The 14,647-nt window shown below is 37.6% G+C and overlaps 2 protein-coding genes across 2 annotated transcripts; both read left to right on the top strand.

The window, feature by feature from the left end:
- Positions 1–4,240: 4,240 nt before the first annotated feature.
- LOC134742038 (uncharacterized) lies at positions 4,241–5,091 on the top strand. Its single transcript, XM_063674964.1, has one exon. It carries the CDS (start codon positions 4,256–4,258, stop codon positions 4,997–4,999), a length of 744 nt encoding a protein of 247 aa, XP_063531034.1. The 5' UTR covers positions 4,241–4,255; the 3' UTR covers positions 5,000–5,091.
- Positions 5,092–7,929: 2,838 nt separating this feature from the next.
- LOC134742037 (pescadillo homolog) lies at positions 7,930–11,934 on the top strand. Its single transcript, XM_063674963.1, has 6 exons — positions 7,930–8,090; positions 8,197–8,430; positions 8,849–9,220; positions 9,639–10,362; positions 10,851–11,050; positions 11,623–11,934. The coding sequence occupies exons 1-6, from the start codon at positions 8,067–8,069 to the stop codon at positions 11,896–11,898; spliced, it is 1,830 nt and encodes a 609-aa protein (XP_063531033.1). The 5' UTR covers positions 7,930–8,066; the 3' UTR covers positions 11,899–11,934.
- Positions 11,935–14,647: the final 2,713 nt, after the last annotated feature.

Below are 14,647 nucleotides of genomic sequence, written 5' to 3'. Positions count from 1 at the left end.
GTTTCTCTTCATATAAGAGTAGCTATAATAATATATTATTATTATTTTCCTTCAAAAACTGATCTGAGAGTTGCATTTTATTCACAAAAGTGGCAAAGTAAGTTGATGCCAATTTTAAGTTGATTCCCCATATTGGCTGGTATTAGAATTTACTATTAAATGATGTTTTTGAATGATAATTATATAATAGCGTTCATGCTGTGTTTCACTCAGTATCAAAGTGTTTAACCCTCGTGCTTTGAAACCCTCGCAACGCTCAAGATCCCAGTTTTCGAACAATTTAATAATAAATAACTAATTGCGTAGTGTTCATTTTTTTGACATGGCCTTTCGTGCAACTAGGTCGCCATTATGACTTCACTTTTTAACCAAATGGTCATATGTAGGCATTATCAATTGAACTTGTACCTTAAGGCTCGACTTAAGTTAGTTTTGTTATGAACGAAGTGTATGACGTTTGACTTTCAGTTTTACGACAACCGGCAACTGGCCATTAAAGCTAAATAATAAAATATTTTCATCACACTGGCTCGTAAAAGGTGTTATTACACGTAGGCGACGTCCAGTTACAGTCCATAAATCCTAAATTTCGACCTAGGGTTGTCCGAAATTAGGCAGAAATTTTATTTTTTACCCTTTGTTTTCCTCCCAAGTATGATGAAAAACTTTGTGAGTACCGCGCGTGCGGTACAGGAATTACTAACTCGTGTTAATTAAGCCCTCGCCTTCGGCTTCGGTTTCAATTCACACTCGTTCGTAAATTCTTGTTTACCGCCCTTAATACATCATGTACTAATAGATGGTACCAGATTTACAGGGTGTGCATGTTTATTATTAAATCATAGGTAACACACCTTGTTCCATAACTTGACAAATTTAGGATGATGCAATAATGACATTGAACTAAATAGATAATGATATATCAGTTTATATCTTGTTATTACAGGTTGTACAGTCTGATCAAATATGAAAAATCATAAAATATGCTATAGGTACCTAAACCTAAAGAAAGTTGTAATCTAACGCGAAGTGACTTGAAAGCATAAATATATATGATTAATTATGTTCATTTGAACGCCGCGGCCATTATAATGAGTCCATCCCAGTTACTGCCAAAGCTTTATTTTTATTTTATTTTACGGTACCTACTATATATGTGTACAAAACGTTAAAAAGCGTTATGTATAAAAACTTGTGAGGGTCCGAAGTTAAAACAAAGTAAAAGATTTCCCGCGCGTAGTGAGTACCTTCTCCTAGTGGGAAACTTGGACATAGAATTTTCAATGTGCGTTTATAGGACTTAGGACTTTTTAATTATTTTCTATTCATGCCCCATTCCAGAAACGTGCGTGATGATGATATATTATGTGTATATCTTAATTGCAATATCACTGATCTTTGATCTCAAATCGTACACCGTGCGTCACGTAAGTGTCTTTACTTATTTGCAAAAGTGCAATAATTAAAAAGTACCTACGTTGATATACGGTCACGTTATGGTAACCTAATTAAACTGCAGGGTAAGGAAATGTTGGTATTGTAAAAAATATTTAGGTATGTTTGTCATGATTATCGGTAACTTTACTTAAACTAAAAGTAACAAATCGCGCAAATCGACTTTTATGTGCCAAATTTTAATAGCCCTATTAATTCAAAACTTTACAAGCACTGATGCCAATGCAATAATTTGGTACCATCGAACTGATCTGATGATGGATCCAGAAGATGGATAGTGGAACTCTGTAATGGCTAGCTCTCGAGGGGTCTACTATAGTAGCTCGAATTAATTTTGATCAGTTAAGTTCTTTGGAGGCATTCATAAGTCGCCAATAGTTAAATGTGTTTTTAAAAATGAAAATCAAATTTTTGTCAGTAACTTGTTTACTAAGCGCTAAACCTTGTTTTATGTTAACTTTCAAACATAATAAATATAAAAACCGGCCAAGTGCGACTCGGACTTGCGCACGAAGGGTTCCGTACCATTACGCAAAAAACGGCAATAAAATCACGTTTGTTTGGAGCCCTACTTAAATATTTATTTTATTTTGTTTTGTTGTTATAGCGGCAACAGAAATACATCATCTGTGAAAATTTCAATTGTCTAGCTATCACAGTTCTTGAGATAAAGCCTGGTGATAAACGGACGGACAGCGGAGTTTTAGTAATAGGGTCCCGTTTTACCCTTTGGGTACGGAACCCTAAAAAAATTAATGAAATTTTTGTCAGTAACTTGTTTACTGAGTGCTGTTTTATGTTACCATTAAAACATAATAAAAAACAAAGTAGGCGTGATTTATCTGCATTTTACAATAGTATAAATTGCACCCGTATTATGTAGAGACGATAACTAATTGCGAGATTTACGAGCTATCTTATCTTTTATATGAAGAGTACACGGAAAGAACATGTCTAGTCACTTTTTTCGGAAAATAAGATTTTCATTTCAAAATGTAGAGCTCTTAATGAATCTTTTGCTACCACTGTATAATATATGTAACACAACTTTTTTTTTAGTTAAAAAAGACCTGGTCACGGAATTACCATACATTTTGACATGGATCCAAATTTTAAAACCGCGATTACTCAAAAGGTTACTAAAGTGACTAGACATATTCTTTCTGTGTACCCTTCATATCCTCAGTGTGATAATAAATGATAGCCAAGTAGTTTACTTTTGTCTTTCGTATGTAAAATTATCAACTTATTAGTAAGTAGAGTTCATGGATACCTACTCAAATTCCATACTTAAGAGGGAAGTATAGGAACCACGTACTCGTCCATACAAAAAGAGAAAATGTTTATCCACTTCTAAATATTTTCCATTCTCCGTGATTTTTAGTTTGAAAAACAAATGAAAAACTAGGTTTATAACGAGGTTTTCCTTTTTTCAAAATATGCAATACAAAAAAATATTGAAAAAAAGCGAAACCTATAAATAATATAAATGGGGCATTTTTTATGAAAAGGGACCTTATTGTCGATGGCGCTTACGCCGCACAGCGTCGCGCAGCGTTGTATTTATATCGGAGCATCGTTAATAATGGCGTAAGCGCCATCAACAATAAGGTCTCTTTTTTATAGAAAATGCCCCATTTATATTATTTACAAATATATATTATGCTGAAGCGATCGACATCAAAATCAGTGATTTGTTAAGATTTAGTTAATGGAAACCGTTTTCTCCCGAAATGGAAATTTCATAGAAAAAATACCGTTATTTCGTTAGGATCGCAAAACTAGTCTTCCCTCTTAATATTCTAAATCCGAAAGTAACTCTGTCTGTCTGTTTGTCTGTATCTTCTTCTTCTGTGTGTTGTCTGTTTTGACGACCGGTCTGGCCTAGTGGGTAGTGACCCTGCCTGTTAAGCCGATGGTCCTGGGTTCGAATCCCGGTAAGGGCATTTATTTGTGTGATGAGCACAGATATTTGTTCCTGAGTCATGGGTGTTTTGTATGTATTTAAGTATTTATATATTATGTATATCGTTGTCCGAGTACCCATAACACGAGCCTCCTTGGGCTTACCGTGGGACGTGGGTGTACAATCTGTGTAAAAATGTCCTATAATATTTATTTATTTATTATTTATTCACGCCTTAACCGCTCAACCAATTTAGATGAAATTTGGCACGGAGATAGTTTGAGTCCCGATAAAGGACATAGGATAGTTTTTTTATCCCGAAAATCACCCCTTAAGGGGTGAAAAGGGGGTGTATATGACTATGGAAGTGGTACATGGAAATAATAACTTTCGCAGCTAGATTCAGCATGCAGACGAAGTTAGACTGAAGCTAGTTATATGTACATAAAGTTTAATTGTTGAAAATAATACCTGGAGTTAGTGTTTACAAACATAATACGTAATACTTAGATAAATAAACACCTAGGATTTAGATACTTATAGTCAATTGATATCATAATATATCTTTAGATATTTAGGAGCCATTTCTGACGAAATTATCTGTGTTGGTTAATGTTGTTACCCATTCTTAGAATAATTGATAACTCTTTCACAATTTTCCAAGACGTGAGCTTATCATTGACTCATCTAATAAAAATACGTGCCGTCATCAAATGAAGAACTGAATCATGTAAAAATAATCTAGAAACAACCTATCTTCATCTTGATATTTATGATGTAACAATGACAATTATCACTTACACTTCCTTTAAAATGCAGCATTTCCTGTGTAAGTCATCATTCAAGTTATACGTTTTTGAATCATAAGCCAACAAGTTGAAATTTCCCATAAAAATGTTTAAAGGATTTGCGGTATTCGCACTGGCTTTCGCATCAGCTAGGGGGCATTTAGCGTGGCCTGGAGGTGATTTTCAAGCAGTGCAGGGGCTCTACATTAAGCCCTCCAGCGATGGCACTACAGGAGACCTCTACGTAGCGGCCACGGAAGACAATGGAGTCAGCTCTCAGTGGTTAACCGACCAGCCAGTCAACTTCCTGGCAGCTGGATCACATCCTAAGCCTACCGCTCTTCCTTTATTTTCAGCACTATCTAGTAACGCTCTACCACTTGAGGAATCGACTAGTACTCAGAAGCGTGCCGCAATCACAGGCCCGGCTGCAAAATACGCCTATGGTCTACCTGCGGAATCTGGTTACTCATCATACGGCTATGCTGGTATTCAGTCTCCAAAGTCTGAAGCAGTTCCGGCGACTGCTACCAAGCCAGAGGCTTCTACGATTGCCTCGGGTTCTGCTGTTACTCAATATCCATACAATTACTTGTACCCTCATATGGTGCAGGCCGCCTACTCTAGCGCTTTGAAGGTCTTAAAAGATGCTGGAGTAGGTAGCGAGGATGCGTCTAACAACAATGTGGTTGCTCCGTACCCGACATCTTATTGGCCTGCTTCCTATTACCCCATGCATTACATAATGATGGACCCAACTGCTTGGGCTAAGAAGCATGCCGCCGCTTTGACAACCACAACTGCTGCAACATCAGTAGACTCTGATGAAGAAAATACAAAGCCTGAATGAATTTTTTAACAATATTAGTAGTTTAATAATTTATTGGCATTTACTTTAGTAATTTATTATTTCTCTATAATTTGAATAAAAGACGAAAATATTTGAGTGGTTTAATTTTAATTATTAGTTACTTACGATATTAGTTGCTTTTTGGCTATAAAGCCCTAGACGGTTCAAGAACTTGCATGCAATATTCGATAGAGTTCGACCAAGATAAGTCTGCAGCGATTTTGACACTATCCCAGACTGTGCATGTGTTATTTTAAACGTCAAACCTATTAAATGATGACGTGTATAAATAACACTTGCACAGTCTATGTGCTATCAAAATCGTTGCAAAGTTATCTTGGTCTAATTGTAACTACATGCAGAGTACATTCAGCAGCAGAAGTTGCTAAGCGGGCGAGGTGTTCAACATTACCTTGACACGCTCTTACTCTCTTAACAATAAAGTCGCGTCAAGATCATTTTGAACACCTCACCCGCCTAGCAACTTCTGCTGCTGACTGTACAACGAATTCAGTCGATCGACCCCAATACCCCCAATCCCCCAGTGTAACGAAAATGACAATGCAAATAAATGACTACGAGACGACCATGAGTCGTTACGTTTTACCATCGTCACGTAAACTGGTACCTAAACCTAAAGATTATATTATTATATTTATTTTATATTATTATTATATATGGTGCTACTTTCTCGCACTAGTGCGTAAACGTACAACGTTTTACAGTACATTTGGCCCTTTAAACTTTCGACATATGCACGAAAAGTGCTCTTTAAGCACTAGTGCGAAAAATTAGCACCATATGTACTGTACGTAACTATTATTATGTAATCGCTTTCAATTTACCATCAACGGTACCTAGGTAACGAATGGGCATTCAAGAATAATTCAAATAATTTCGTCGGGAATAATTCGTATGTGAAAACAAATAATGAAGATAGAGTTGAAAACAATTCTGCTGATCTGATCGGATGATGGAACCAGATGGTTACATAAATACACGTCTTTTTAGGGTTCCGTACCCAAAGGGTATAACGGGACGGGACCCTATTACTAAGACTTCGGCGTCCGTTCTTCTGTCCGTCTGTCACCAGGCTGTATCTCATGAACCGTGATAAACACAGTTGAAATTTTCACAGATGATGTAGGTACCTATTTCTGTTGCCGCTATAACAACAAATACTAAAAACAGAATAAAATAAATATTTAAGGGCTCCCATACAACAAACGTGATTTTTTTCCGTTCTTTGCGTAGTGGTACGGAACCCATCGTGCGCGATTCCGACTCGCACTTAGCCGGTTTTTTAAGTTACCTATATGATGAATTATGACTCGATGTTTTTTCTGATTTCAAAATTTTAATAGTTTAGGTTGTCCTACAAAATTAACTAACTTTAATTCAATTATTTAGAATCTATAATCCCATTTCTAAAATAATGATTCCTGTTTTTAATTATTTTTTAAATAAAAGTCGCATGAGACTCATTACGGGTGCAAGAATTTATTCTAATTCAAATTTTAATTTAAATAAGATTAATTTTATCTTACTCTTATTCAAATCGATTTGAAAAGAATAAGAATAAAATATTATTTATTCTTATTATTTTTAACCGACTTCAAAAAAAGGAGGTTATCAATTCGACCGTAAGTATTTTTTTAATTATTTTTTTTTGTATGTATGTTACCTCAGAACTCTTCATTTCTGAACCGATTTGGAAAATTATTTTTTTGTTTGAATGTATATAGTCCCTAGTTGGTCCCGTTTTTGTAAAAACCCAGTTTTGATGAAGGGATCCATTAGGACTCCAGGGAACTCCTCAAATCTTATAGGCATACATATATCGGTGTTACTATTTTCATCAACAAACTAAGCACTATCATCCAAAACAGTAACATTTGATGAAGTGGAACTACTGATGATGACCAGAACGGGACTCTTTAACAACGCATATTTCAATTTTGGCGATTTAAGTCCTCTTCGTTATATTTGTTAAGCACAATAAAGTAAGTTCTGAAGGAACATTTAATTGTGTTAAGGTCTAGTTCTGATGATGGGTTCCATGAGGTCCAACTCCTCAAATCTTGATAGCTTAGATCCAGACCTTGAAACTTACCCGAAATGCAAATTTTTTTAGTGACAGTGGCCAGACAAATATGAAGAAACACTAAAAATGGAAAAATAAGACTAATCTTAAAAAAAAAAAGTAAAACCGACTTCAAACGGGAAAAATAAAATATTATCTCGTTTTATATGTGCCAGCAAACTGATACGTTTGAAGTCGGTGCCAAGCTAAATAGTTACAATACTGGTTCTTTTATTCTTATCAAACTATACCAGGGTTAGCATTCCCTTTGACGGCAACTTGACGCTTTTAAAATTTGGCATGGCACCGACTTTCAAACGTACCACTTTGCTAGCGCATATAAAACGAGATAATATTTTATTTTTCCCGTTTGAAGTCGGGTTTTACTTTTTTTTTTGATTAATTTTATTTTTTTAAGTTAATTTTTGCCGAACTGGAAAAGTGATCACAAAATTGGATTGCACACGGCGCATGCCGCATAGTACTGGAGCAAGTACCCGGATTAAAAACGCGAACACGCCTAAAAAGTTAGGTGCATAATTTACTTACGTATGCTTGTACATCGCGTACTTTCTTGTGCCAGTCGCACGCATGTTACATGCAACTTTTATGATATGAAATGATAATTTGTACCCACGCAACTAACCCGTTGTGTGCAGTTGGGTCACGCTGTCACATACACCAAACGAGCTGCATGCTTTTGGTTTGATACTACTTAAACAATGCCTATAATATAACATGATTTAACCTGCACAAGTACCCCAATCCCCAACATGTATCTGTTACACCGTGTGCAATAAATTTACTTATAATCTGTTGAAATTTTAATTATTTGACTAGCAACACTAAGCGATCCTTTTGTCAAAATGACGTTTTGAGTACTGCGCATGTTGCAGAAATAAATAAAGTTTAATTTAAATAACAGTATAAAAGTGCATTAAGACATTGTAGAAGTAATACTAATTTACAAATTCAGATACTAAAATGGTGTCAAAGAAGAAGAAGAAGGTTTGTCGCAAATAATTACAGTTATAATATCGCATCAAATAACCAACAAATCTGTATCCCACACGTGTTTTTAGCATACATAACATAAAAACCTCTATTTTTACAGTATTCCTCCGGAGAGGGAGCTCAATTTATGACTAGAAAAGCTGCTTTAAAGAAACTGCAGCTCTCTCTTAAAGACTTCCGACGAATTTGCATTTTGAAAGGAATATATCCCAGGGAACCCCGCAACCGTAAGAGGGCTCAACAAGGCGCCGGTGGCATTAAAACACTCTATCACACAAAGGACATCAAATTCTTGTTACACGAGCCTATAATATGGAAGCTGAGAGATTTAAAAGTAAGTATATTGCATCATTGTATGTTAAGAACTTAATTTTTAGGGTTCCGTACCCAAAGAGTAAAAACGGGACCCTATTACTAAGCCCACTGTCCGTCTGTCTGTCTGTCACCAGGCTGTATCTCATGAACCTATTTTTTATATCGCCATTAAACATTTATTACGTAAAAAAAATATTGTTACACGTGTGTAAAGTACTCATGTAAACAATGTCTACCACGCTGCCGCCAACTAAACCGTGACATCACAAATTGACGCGAGGCGTTTTCGCGCGAGGTTAAAGTAGCTATAAAAAATGCAATTTGTATTAAAACATGAGTATAGCTGAAATATTGTGTTTTTCGGAACCAATACAAGTGTACCGACATATTAAAAGGGATTTCAAAATTTGTCATCATGCCAATTTACTGTGTTCAAGGTGTATCAACAAAAAATCCGCAAAGCAAGAGCCATGCGTCAATATGGACAGATGAGGAAGTTCTTGCGAGACTACCCAGAAATAAACATAGACCATATTGTGAAAGAGAGATACCCTACATTTGTGGATGCCCTCCGAGACTTGGATGACTGCCTTACTCTGTGCTTCCTGTTCAGCACATTCCCGTCACTTAAGAGGGTGCCGAGAGACCAGTCCATGCTGTGCAGAAGGCTGACGGTGGAGTTCATGCATGCAGTTATTGCTGCGAAGGCATTGCGGAAAGTGTTTGTGTCAGTCAAAGGATATTATTACCAAGCTGAAATTGAAGGGCAGACTATAACTTGGATTGTGCCGCATCATTTCTCATTCCAGGTAATTAAAATAAATTTGTTTTAATAACTTTAATCTCCTGACTCTCTCTCTCTCTCTCTCTTTAGCCCTTTTCTATTCTTCGGGTGTAGGCCTCCTTCATTTTGCGCCATTCTTCACAGTTCTGTGCGACTTGGAGCCACTTGATGTTGTTGTCCCAAGGCATCTGGGATCTACTTTGAGGATGCTCTTCCCCCCATGGTCATCTCTCCTGACTCTTGATATTATAGTTACAGTCACCTGCAATAATATGTTACTCAACGAAGGCTGCAAAAATTTCTGACACGATCTAATTTGTAGAGCCGTAAGAGCGTGTCACATATTTTTGTGGCCTTCGGAGAGTAACATATATTATGGAGTACTTATAAATGAAAAGTTATGTGAGCGTTATTTTTCTAACACATTTAATTTAATTTTTCAGCCTCAAAGCAAGGATGAAGTAGACTTCAAAATCATGTCTACTTTTGTTGAGTTCTACACAATGATGCTTGGCTTTGTGAACTTCAAACTTTACCACTCCTTGAATTTGGTCTACCCCCCAAAACTGACTGCAGCATTCTCATCAAGCTCAGAGAAAGATCTCATTGATGAAAGAGCTTATGTAGCTGAAAGAATCGCAGCCATGAACATGTCTCTAGCCAGAGTAGAAGGCTCAAATGAAGCTGAAGAATTGCCCGAAATCGACATATTCAATACAGAAGATGAAGACCCACAGAAACTGGAAGATGCAAAGCTTGAAGCCGAAAAAGTAAAGAAACTCAAAACCATGTTCAAAGGCTTAAAGTTTTTCATTAACAGAGAAGTCCCTAGAGAACCTTTGGTGTTCCTGATTCGCTGCTTCGGTGGTGAGGTGTCGTGGGACCGCAATATGTTTGTTGGGGCTACTTTTGATGAGTCAGATGAGTCGATAAACTACCAGATTGTGGACAGGCCAAGCATGGACAAGCAGTTCCTTTCCCGCTACTACATACAGCCCCAGTGGGTGTTTGACAGTGTCAATGCAAGGATTCTATTGCCTATCAACAAGTATTTGATTGGAGCTGTGCTGCCACCACATTTGTCTCCGTTTGTTGACAAGACCAAGGATCAAGTGTACATTCCACCTGAGCAGAGAGCACTCAACGATCCTGAATTTAAGCCTCAAAGTAAGTTTGTCAAATCATAAAACTAGGTGCTAATAGCTAAACCATAGCTGATTTACAATTTAACCACAAAAAGTGACATTGCATGTCTTATTAGGCGGATCCAAACAGGACGAGCCGCCTCACGAGGAAATTGCCACGCGAAGCAGCTCGGTCTGTGAAGACGTGCCTTGCTATTTAATTTAGTTGTCTATTTTTTATCACAACAGATTAAAAAGTTACAACATACAAAAAAAAACCGGAGAAGTGCGAGTTGGGCTCGCCCACCGAGGGTTTCGTACTTTTTAGTATTTGCTGTTATAGCGGCAACGGAAATACATCATCTGTGAAAATTTCAACTGTCTAGCTATCACGGTTCATGAGATACAGCCTGGTGACAGACAGACGGACAGTGGAGTCTTAGTAATAGGGAGTCTTAGTAAAAATCCTTTGGGTAAGATGGTTGGTTCTTAGAATTACGGACTAACTTATTGAATTTATGTTTCTTACAGATGATGAAGCTTCAGATGAAGACATTGCGGAAGCCAGTGATGAAGACAAAGAAGGCATGGAGAATAACTCAGATGAAGAAGGTGCAGAAGAAGCATTGACCCGACAGTACCAGGAAGAGGTGGCTGAAGAATCTTCTTCTGAAGAGGAAGTAGACGGTGATGACCAGAATTTAGAGAAGAAGACGATGGCGAAGGAGAAGGTAAAATACTTACTATAATTTTAGTCAACCATTAATAGATATAAGGATACAGGAATAATCGTTGGTTGGTGTAAATTGTCTTCATATAAGGGGCCTCTATATGTTACCTTCTGCCCCATGCACGCCTTCCAAATGTCCGGGAGGGACCCCATGGTTCCGTAATTATGTAAAGGATTAATCCATAATAGCCTTTTTGCCTGCAATCATAAAATAAAATAGCAATCATTCTTTTTTTTTATCATCATTTCATAGGCAAAAGGTCAAAAAAACGCATGACGATTATCACAGATGAGATAGCTTTACCTTTATCTTTAATGTCTGTCCGAAAAGCTGGAAAAAGGTGCATAAACCTGTATTTTATAACAATTATAACCAGGCATCGTAAACTGCGAGCGAAATCCATTGAAATGACGTATGACAACCAGTAACAACCCTAGTACTTTAATGGATTTCGCTCGCAGTTTACGATGCCTAATTATAACACAAGAATATTTTCTTAGCTACACTAAACATCATCGAGCACTAAATCGCCTGCGACATCAATATAATTAACCTCAAAATTAATATTCCAGAAAAAGGCAATGGCAGTTACAGCGGGCGTAACTCATAAGGAACATCCCTATCAAAAAGAAATAGAGGACAAGCAAGCCTTCAGGCTTCGCGAAAAACTCGTCCGTAAGAAGCATCGGAACCTCTACAAGAGCATGAAGGCCGGCCAAGAAGCCCGCAAGAAGGAAATCTGGCTGCTTAGGAAAAAGAGGCGTTTACATGATGAAAAGGTCAAGGAAGACAAGAAAAGTGAGAAGCGGAAACAGAAGATACAGGCTTTGGAGGCGGCCATGGCTTAACATGTAGCTAAATGAAAATAAAGTATTGAGAGGTTATGGCGTTTCTTTAACAATGGTCCACATATTCCAGATAGATCCCTAGTAGGGATTCCCTATAAATATGCCTTTTCACTTGTTTTTGTTTAATTTATGAAAAAAGTAAAAATGTTGAAACGCGCATCATGATTTTTCTCGGAATAATGACTGGTACTAGTACAGATTTTGTTTAATTTATGAATCACTCGCTCTAGCCATCTATGGCGCTGTTCCGTGTAGTGAAAATCCTGAAACGCGCTATCAAAATTTTCTCGGAATGTCGCAGGCTTGTAAGGAATTTGTATAATTTATAATTATGAATCACTCGCTAGATGGCGCTGTACCGTATAGTATAAATCCTGAAACGCGCTATCAAGATTTTTCTCGGAATAATGACCCGGACTAGTAGAAACGGAGGTTCTCAAGTCGACGCGTATATTTTTTAGGGTACCCAAAGGGTAAAAACGGGACCCTATTACTAAGACTCCGCTGTCCGTCTGTCACCAGCCAGGCTGTATCTCATGAACCGTGATAGCTAGACAGTTGAAATTTTCGCAGATGGTGTATTTCTGTTGCCGCTATAACAACAAATACTAAAAACAGAATAAAATGAAAATTTAAGGGGGGCTCCCATACAACAAACGTTATTATTTTGCCGTTTTTTGCGTAATGGTACGGAACCCTTGTGCGCGAGTCCGCCTCGCACTTGGCCGGTTTTTTAATGTGTGACCACGCATAACTTTTTACAGAGTAGTCCGATTTTTATGATATTCGACGACCTGTTTGGCCTAGTGGGTAGTGACCCTGCCTGCGAAGCCGATGGTCCCAGGTTCGAATCCCGTTAAGGACATTTATTTGTGTGATGAGCACGGATATTTGTTCCTGAATCATGGGCGTTTTCTGTGTATACATATAAGTATGTATTTGTCTATTTAAGTATGTATATCGTCGCCTTGTACTTGTGGTTTGGGGCTAGGTCGATTTGTGTAAGATTGTCCCCAAATATTTATTTATTTATGAATCATCCACTAGATGGCGCAGTTGGGTGTATTAAAAATCTATCTTGAATCGCGCTATCAAGATTTTTAACCCCAGATTTGTTAGTTTAATTTATAAAACACGCTAAATGGCGCTGTTCCGTATAATCGTGAATCGCGCTATCTGTCTGATAAGCTAACTAATGCCGCAGGGCGGACACGGTATACATCAAAAATCACTTGCGTTTCTATGTGTGAACGTGCCGTCTGCTCACGCGTCATATGTCATAGTGTGAGTAGATGCTTAATAATTTTTAAGAAAAAAAAAACCGACTTCAATGGGGGATGCCGCTGAAAGCACAGAATAACTAATAGTACTACCCTGAAAGTTCACTTACTGTTGATGGTGCACTCTTAGATTCCAGACAATGAAATGAAAAAGACAGCATCTTTTGCCTAATTATGTAGAAAAGGAGGTAAAACGACCCACTTTTCTAGTAGCATTTCGTTTTTGTAAGGGTCGCAGTTCTAACCTAACCTAACCTACTTTTCTGATAGCATTTCGTTTCTGTAAGGGTCACAGCTCTAACCTAACCTACTTTTCTGATAGCAGTTCTGTTCTGTGAGAATCGCAGTTCAAAAACCACCCACCCACCTAACCAACTTTTCTAGTAGCATTTCCGGGTCCGGGTCAGGGTCCGGATCCGAGCCGGGTCCGTGTCCGGCTGTCCGGGTCCAAGTTTGGGTCAGAGTTCGGTCCGGCTCCGGGTCCGAGTTAAGGTCCATGTTCAGACCCGGGTCCGGGTCCGAGTCCGGGTCTAAGTTTAGGTCTGGGTCCATAAGGAAGAAAACAAATCGCCAAACATGAACTATGTGTCATTGAAGAGTTCCATTCTGATCATCATCAGCAGTTCCACTTCATCAAATGTCAATTTTTTAAATGTAAATGCTGGATTTGTTGATAAAAATACAAAAATCACTATATGTATGCCTTTCACATTTGAGGAGTTCCCACGGTTCCTCGTGGGTCTCATCATCAGAACTCGAGCTTGACAAAAATATGTCTTAAAAACTTAAGTTGCTTAACAAACATAAAGAAGAGGACAAATCGCCAAACGTAAACTATGCGTCATTAAAGAGTTCCATTCTGATCATCAGCAGTTCCACTTCATCTAATGTCACTTTTTAAAATGGAAATGCTGGATTTGTTGATAAAAATACAAAAATCACTATATGTATGCCTTTCACATTTGAGGAGTTCCCTGGATTCCTCATGGATCCCATCATCAGAACTCGAACTTGACAAAAATGTTTCTTGAAAACCTAACTTGCTTTACAAACATAACGAAGAGGACAAATCGCCAAACGTGAACTATGCGTCATTGAAGAGTTCCGTTTTGATCATCATCAGCAGTTCCACTTCATCAAATGTCACTTTTTAAATGTAAGTGCTTGATTTGTTGATGAAAATACTAAAATCACTATACGTATGCCTTTAATATTTGAGGAGTTCCCTCGATTCCTCATGGATCCCATCATCAGAACTGCTTTTTGGCGAAACGGGACCAATCTTTATGTATATACTTATAATCAAAAAAAGAATTTTCAAAATCGGTCTAGAAATGACGGAGTTATGGAGTAACAAACTTAAAAAAAAAAAAAAACCTACAACCGAATTGAGAACCTCCTCCTTTGAAATCTTGAAGTCTGTTAAAAATAGTACTGAGCGGCCGGCAAAAGGCCGTCAATCTGCTGTC

Source organism: Cydia strobilella, chromosome 6 (genome assembly GCF_947568885.1).
Source record: "Cydia strobilella chromosome 6, ilCydStro3.1, whole genome shotgun sequence".
In the NCBI taxonomy this organism is placed as follows: Eukaryota; Metazoa; Arthropoda; class Insecta; order Lepidoptera; family Tortricidae; genus Cydia; species Cydia strobilella.
The sequence above is the reverse complement of the archived record's forward strand: the minus strand, read 5'-3'. Positions and strand labels throughout refer to the sequence as shown.

Coding starts and splice junctions, on each gene's coding strand:
- LOC134742038 (XM_063674964.1), top strand. CDS start 4,256: ATGTTTAAAGGATTTGCGGTATTCGCACTGGCTTTCGCATCAGCTAGG.
- LOC134742037 (XM_063674963.1), top strand. CDS start 8,067: ATGGTGTCAAAGAAGAAGAAGAAG. Junction 9,221..9,638: donor CGCATCATTTCTCATTCCAG/GTAATTAAAATA, acceptor TTAATTTTTCAG/CCTCAAAGCAAGGATGAAGT. Junction 10,363..10,850: donor TCCTGAATTTAAGCCTCAAA/GTAAGTTTGTCA, acceptor TGTTTCTTACAG/ATGATGAAGCTTCAGATGAA.